The following is a 7,292-nucleotide window of genomic DNA, read 5'->3' on the forward strand; positions in this document are numbered from 1 at the left end:
TCTCATTCGGAGCATCGATCTTCAAGGGCGGGATAGGTAGCGAGATGATCGAAGTCGTTCCCTTTTTTCATAAAATGGCATTCATGATCCTCAACCGGGTCGGTGAGGACAACCCACGATCGGTACTTGCGACGACCATACTCTCTTTCGCCGTGAGCTCCGTTCTGACTGGAACGGTCTTCTTTCTCATGGGTGCCTGCAAGTTGGGGTCCCTTATTGGATTTTTCCCCCGACATATTTTGATTGGTTGTATTGGCGGTGTTGGCTGGTTTCTCATAGCCACAGGAGTCGAAGTCTCTGCACGACTTCCAGGCAATCTTGAATATAACCTTGCGGCCCTCCGCAAGCTCTTCCAACTTGACACCGTGTTCCTCTGGACGATACCCTTGTTTCTTGCGGTTGGTCTCCTTATTTTGAAGCGATTTGTTAAATCGAACTTCCTCGTGGGTGGTTACTTCATGCTTGTGGCGGCGGTGTTCTATATAGTCAAGTTGATTTGTCGGATTCCATTGGATACCCTACGTGACAGCGGCTGGGTTTTTGCTGCTCCTTCATCCTCGAACCCATGGTACCACTTTTATACACTGTATGGTAAGTCAATTTGGTTTGATTTTCCCGAAGACCATTGTTTCTCACTGAGGCAGATTTTTCTGCCGTCAACTGGCCCGCACTTGCCGACACCGTTCCGGCCATGTTTGCCCTCACCTTTTTCGGTGTTCTCCACGTCCCGATCAACGTTCCAGCCCTGGGGATTTCCACTGGTGAAGACAACCTTAATGTCGACCGGGAGCTCATCGCTCATGGGATCACCAATGTCCTGTCGGGTTTGGCGGGTAGTATACAAGTAAGGAGCCTAGATAACTGAGATGGAATATGAAATAGCATGCTGACAAGACACCAGAACTATCTCGTGTACACGAATAGCTTGCTATTCATTGATAGTGGGGGCAATTCGAGACTAGCAGGCATCATGCTAGCTGTCGCGACTGCAGGGATCCTGGTGGTGGGGCCAGTCATCATAGGATTTATACCAATCATGGTGGTTGGGGCCCTTATCTTCATGCTGGGCATCGAATTGATGGAAGAGGCCTTGGTCGATACATGGGGCAAGCTGAATAAGCTGGAGTATCTGACGGTATACGCCATCCTGTCCCCTGAGAGTTTTGACGTGTTCTGACTGTTATCTAGGTTGTGATCATAGTGGTGACTATGGGAGCCTGGGATTTCGTGATTGGCATTTTTGTGGGGATCGTCCTTGCCTGCGTCAACTTTGTTGTCCAGACTTCTCGCAAGTCTGCCATCAGGGCGGTCTATTCTGGCGAGTTTGCAGGCTCGACAGTCAGACGGCCCCCGGTTCAACAACGATTCCTGAGAGATGCAGGACGGCAGACGCTGATTATCAAGCTGTCCGGATTCCTGTTCTTTGGAACGATCGTCAAGGTTGAGAACACAGTGCGCGGTCTCATCGAGGACGAAGCATTCTCAAGGCGTCCCATTCGCTTCTTGGTCCTGGACTTTTCCCGAGTGAACGGTTTAGACTTTTCGGCCGCTGAAGCGTTGACACGCATCAACAGGATCCTCGCCAAGCGAAACGTTCAGGCAATAATATCCGGACTCGACGTTGAGGGAGATGTCGGGAGGAGCTTGCAAAACGTGGGGCTTTTTGAAGATGCGAATCCGGTGCAGATTTTCGAGGACCTCAATTCGGCCCTCGAGTTCTGTGAGAACGAGTACCTGAAGATCTTCTACAATGGCAAGGAGGCTCTATCCAAGAGGATCAACGAACGTGCGCAGTTTGTGGATGTTCCCACAGGACAAGGCCAAGGCCCAACACTGGCCACGGACACATTCGGAAACTCCCCTCGACGACATTACCTTCAGCAACTTGCCCTGAACACGCTGCAGGAGGATGAGACTGCTGTCAGGATTCCTCCGAAATGGATGACCTATCGACAACCGCTCCCGCTCCTGTTGCAAATGTTTCGGGATATGACGTCGAAGAACGAGGACTTTTGGTTCCCCGCATGCTCTTATTTCACCCGGGAGACCTATCCGGCGGGCTGCATCCTGTACCATGAGGGGGATCAGCCGACGAAGTTCTACCTGCTCGAGTCGGGCATGCTCCGGGCAGAATACGAGATGCCGCAAGGACGGTATTCGGAGCTCATCGTAGCCGGACGGCCCTGCGGGGAGCTGCCGTTTTTCGGAGGGACACCTCGCACGGCGACGGTGAAGGTCGAGCAGGACTGCGTGGCGTGGTGTCTGGGAACGGAGAAGTGGGAAGAACTGAAGGCGCGAGAGCCGGAGATTGCGCAAGAGCTGCTGATGGTTACGCTCAAGCTGACGGCGGAGCGGATGGATAGCATCACATCGTGAGTAATCCTGCTATACATTGTCCCGCTTGTATAGCTCTAGCAGTGTTGACTCCAGCTAACAACCCGGTGACAGGCACGTTCTTACGGTGGCCGGTTAGCGAAGCGGATCCGCCGTTTGTATATTGTCTGATCTACAGAGTATACGGAGTATACGGAGTATATGACTGCTGGAGCTTGATCTTGTTCAACTTTAAACCTTGTGAATAATGAAGGACATGTAGATGATTGGATACGACGAGTGACGACGATAGGAGATGATCTAGGGCGGCACTAGTGTTTTTTTTTACGTGTCTGTTTGGCGGCTTTCTGTGCATTTTCAGCAATTTACAATGTATGTACACAGTACATTTACAGTTTTTGTCTCTCATTCGATAGTATACTCTGTACTCTGTACTGTCTCTTTGTCAATTGCTTTGTTGTTTTTTTTTGGAGTCTGTGCTCGACAACTTTAACAAAAGAAAACCATGCGAATACTCCGTAGTCGTCTGGGCGCCCGGTTTTCCCCTGATTACTAATGGGCTCCCCACAGGTTGCCAAAGTCAAAATCTACGGAGAATACTACTCCGTATATGACAGGCCAAGCTGACCGGGTGACGGCCAGCCACATGATATTCCATTAATTAATTCTTAAAAGAACTCCGTAATTAATTGAATTCATTTGGTAGGCAGTGTACTCTCACTCTACTGTCGAGTGTCGACTTTTTGTTTTGTTTGGCTCCGATTATTATTTTTAATATTCGGGGAGGGAGGTCAATCATAATTTTCTTTTAATAATTGTTGCAAGCTTTCAGCCTTTCAGCTCTCCAGGGCTTGTTGTTTAATGATGATGGCTGCCGATTATTATTATTTACAAGGCCCGTTCTCACCGCAATTTTTCGTTAGTCAGTTACGGAGTAATAGTCAGACTCAGGGTCACGGTTACCAGGGCAGGGAAGGACAGGGCAGGGAAAGTAAAAAGAAAAAAAAAGTTTCTAGAGTTTCTAGTTAATAGATGCCGGGCGGAGATCTGCTACTGCTAGTAGTAGTGCTGCTCACGGATCATCAGATCTTCTTTCTGTTTTACTTTTGCTGGTGGTTTGGGTTGGCCATTGTAACCTTGTGTAATAGTGTTAGTTCGTCTGACAAGAATAATAATTTCAGAATAATAATCAGATTATGAGTGAGACACAGCGAGCTAATGGCTAGTATTATTATTAAAAGCCCACAGGGTTACGGCTCTTCTACCACTCCCTCCTGTCGAGTCGTCTGGTCCAGACTGCAGTCGCACAGAGGGACGTCTGGGATTGTCCTTTTCAGGGATCCCTTGTCGAGTCGGAAACTTCAAACGGGCTAGTACTAATTAACATAAATGATTGCTCGCTTGCAGTGGGTCCGAGGATCGTCCGTTGCATCAGCTCTGCAGCTGGCTGATTGGCCGTGCAGCACAGCTCTGCTGGCCGCTAGCAGCGCCTTATTGGTCCGCACGGCTCAGGTGGCCGCCAAGCAGTGCCGGGGGGCTTGCCCAAACAGGCGAAAGGGGGATGCGATCAGTGGATCGGCGCGCTGGGCGAGAGCTGGCAGCCACCAGTAAGAAAGGGGCGTGCGATGGGCGATGACACACACGCGCGCACATGGTGCAACGGCGGGGGCTGGTCGGGGAAGCTCCCGGAGCTGCCATTCATTCAGCGTCTTCGTGAAAAAAAAAAGACAAACGATGGGCGCTTCGCTGTCCCGGTGCAAAAAAAGAGGGTTGTTGATGGCACAGCCTGCTGACGGGATGCTCCATAGTAAACAGCAGGCCTAACCTTGGACCACCGACGCGAAGACCCATTCAGGGAGCCGTAGGGCTGCCCAGTCAGCGGGCGTCCTGGGCCGAGTCAATAGTTCCGTGCTAGACGTGTGGGGAGCTCGCGACGACGCCCCAGCGAATCCCGATGGCGATCCGCACCAGACCCGACCTCGGAGAGCAACTGTTGCACTCGATAAAATCAGATCACGGAATTCACCGTCACGGCGCGTAAAAAAAAAGCCCCCAGATTCAGTTGCAAGTGCCGGCCGTGGTCGCGAAATGGGCGATGGCGTGCCGGGGCGCAGAGTGCCCAGTGCGCCGGAGTCATACCCAATAAACCCTCTGGGCGGTATTACCAGTCCTGCTCGGCAGTCTGTATGTACTGTACGGTACACGACGTTACTTACGAACGGGAAAAATGGCGGGAGAACGGTGGAAGGAGAAAAAACAGACAAACGATGCAAATTGCAATCTGAGGTCGCGTGCTCTCGAGAATACTCCAAATCAGGATTCGACGAACGAGATCCATGGATGCTGCATGGCAAGCACGGCCTGCCAGGACGGAGGATTCATCTGGGCTAGTAATTAGTAGTAGTATCTCTGCTCGCTGGGGCCGGAGTCGGCACGGGGACGGGCGAGCTGGTTGGATAGGGCAGCTTGAAACGGTCATGCGCCCCGGGCGACATGGACGCGTGCTGCACAGCGGCCGCAGATTCGTCGCCAGCGCGAGATCGAGTCAGGATGGCGACAGCCTCTCGCACAGCGAACCCGATGGAATCGGGTCGTCTGCGATAAGGTGCTTGTTTGTAGCCATCCACTGAGCAGCGTGCGAGCAGGCGATATAAAAGCAGAGTGTCGACTGGCGCAGGCACTCGTCCCGTGACGTCGATGACATGCAGAATCCGTCGTCGCTTGGAACAGGCTCCTTATCAAACCTTGGAACCCGGAGCAGGTGACCATTGCGCCCATCGACGATAACCACGCATCCATCGGATTGGGAACGAGATCTACGGAGTACAGAGTGATAATACCAGGTCTGGATGGCAAGAGGCAGAACATACGATGATGGCGATGGCAGTGGCCATAGTACTCCGTACTGTCATCACCCTGCCAGCTTGATGAAACTTGAAAGACGCGTGGTGATGCTGTGGCTCCTCCCTCCTGATGCCATGATTCCTCACAAGGCGCTATTCTTAGCTAGCGGGAATAACCCGACGCTGAACCATGGAACAAGCTTCGCGTAGAAATGATACCTCAGCAAGCTGGGGACTACCTAGATACCATGCCATGCTGGGTTTTCATTTCAGGCTTTTCAGTGACACCAGCAACACGAGACCAGAGCCGCGACGCGCAACACGGTGGAAACAGCGTGTCGAACGAAGCGGTCGCTGCGCAATCAAGACGGTTCCTACGTTAGCGACGAGACTGTACTCGTTCTACTCGGTACAGTAATTACAGGCTGGTGGCCCTGGCGCTGGCCCACCGCAGCGCCCAGACAGGCCCGCGTCTCCTGATCCCTGACCTGCGCTGCGCCGGCGAGCTGCTGGCCACCGGATCGCCGACCCAGGCCCCCGTCTAGGGCCGGCTAGCGCCCACCGCGGCCCCCTGGGTGGCTCTTCTCCTTCCCTCCCTGCCCTCACCACTGCACGCCCCGCCCAGCCCCCGTTCTTTTTCTTCGCCCGCTCCCTCCTGTCTGCCTCTTTTTTCTTCTCCTCTTCCTCTTCCTGTTCTCGCTCTCACTCCCAATCCTGCTCTACCCTTCGCTGCAGCTGTGCCGGCCGTCCCAGGCTTCTCTTTTGTTGTGATACCCCGAGTCGCCCTGGCCCCGTGCTCGCGCGTCTCTTTGTCTTTTTCGCTTCTTGTTGAGATACCCCCCCCCCCCTCCTGATACCCTGCTATCGTGATACCCAGTCCTCGCTGCCTGCGAGTGCTCCCTGTGTTTTTTTTAGTCAATCGCCTAATCGACTACACCTTTACTACTTAATACCTATTCCTAATACCATCCAACAAGATGTCTGACGCCCAGAAGCCTGTTGAGGAGACCCCCGCGGCTGCTCCTGCTGAGACTCCTGCGGCCGAGCCTGCTGCTGCGGACGCTCCTGCCGCCGAAGCTCCCAAGGAGACTCCCGCGGAGACCAGCGAGCCCGCGGCCGAGTCTGCGGCTGCCCCTGCCGAAACCACGGAAGCCGCTGCGGAGCCGGCCAAGGAGGAGGCCGCCAAGGAGAACAAGGAGGTCACTCCGGCTACTGATGGAGTGCTCGGTTACAAGGCGCCTGGTCTCGTGAAGAGCCTGCGCTTCTCCAAGCGCTATTTCTACTTCAGCGACGAGGCCGTCGAGGCCAAGAACCTGTCCGCCGCCGCTGCCGCTCCCTCCACTGCCGCCTGGGCCACCCAGACCGGCAAGGGCCTGCTTTTCTTCGCCAAGCGTGCTGAGGACAAGGCTACTCCCGCTGGCATCTTCAATCTGGTGAGTTTCAGATGGTGATCAACCGATTCGAAAAACGAAGGCTGACAACCAGTAGTCTGAGGTCACCGATGTGACCAAGGAGGGCTCCAACGAGTTCTCTTTCAAGGTTAACGGCCAGAAGCACGCCTTCCAGGCCAGCAACACCACCGAGCGCGACAGCTGGCTGGCCGCTATCGAGGCCAAGACCGCGGAGGCCAACGCTGAGAAGGAAACCGTGACCGCCAGCGAGGCCTACAAGGCTGAGCTCGAGAAGTTCAGCAAGCCTGCCGAGAAGAAGGCTGAGAAGGCCAAGGAGCCTGCTAAGGACGAGTCCGCCCCGGCTGCCGAGGACAAGGCCAACGCCAAGAGCCGCTCTCAGTCTCGCAAGCGTGCCAGCATCTTCGGTACCATCCTTGGAAAGAAGGATGCTGAGGAGAAGAAGGAGGCGAAGGAGGAGGCCCCCAAGGAGGAGCCCGCCGCGGAGGCCAAGACTGAGGAGGCTGCTGCTGCTGCTGAGCCTGCTGCTGCTGCTGAGACCAACGCTGAGGGTAAGTCAACCCAAGACGTGTTCGACCGTCGTGCTTTAGGTTAGCTGACATTCGATATAAGCCTCTGGCGCCGCCACCGAGGCCCCTGCTGCTGAGGCGACTGAAGACAAGAAGGAAGAAAAGAAGGAGGAGGACAAGAAGGAGGAGAAGAAGGC

The 7,292-nt window shown here is 54.2% G+C and overlaps 2 protein-coding genes across 2 annotated transcripts; both read left to right on the forward strand.

The window, feature by feature from the left end:
- Nucleotides 1–458: 458 nt before the first annotated feature.
- On the forward strand, nt 459–2,473 carry T310_8487 (Sulfate transporter family protein; the record flags this gene model as incomplete). The annotated part of the gene is made up of 4 exons (XM_013468733.1): nt 459–591; nt 645–844; nt 1,189–2,372; nt 2,449–2,473. 4 exons carry the CDS (start codon nt 459–461, stop codon nt 2,471–2,473), a joined length of 1,542 nt encoding a protein of 513 aa, XP_013324187.1.
- A 3,681-nt stretch (nt 2,474–6,154) lies between these two features.
- On the forward strand, nt 6,155–7,290 carry T310_8488 (uncharacterized protein; the record flags this gene model as incomplete). Its single annotated transcript, XM_013468734.1, has 3 exons — nt 6,155–6,610; nt 6,666–7,137; nt 7,199–7,290. Coding segments are annotated over 3 exons (1,020 nt in total), but the record flags the coding sequence as incomplete, so codon positions are not given.
- Between the last annotated feature and the right edge of the window lie 2 nt (nt 7,291–7,292).

The sequence above is a fragment of the Rasamsonia emersonii genome (genome assembly GCF_000968595.1).
Source record: "Rasamsonia emersonii CBS 393.64 chromosome Unknown ctg1118621760767, whole genome shotgun sequence".
Classification (NCBI taxonomy): domain Eukaryota; kingdom Fungi; phylum Ascomycota; class Eurotiomycetes; order Eurotiales; family Trichocomaceae; genus Rasamsonia; species Rasamsonia emersonii.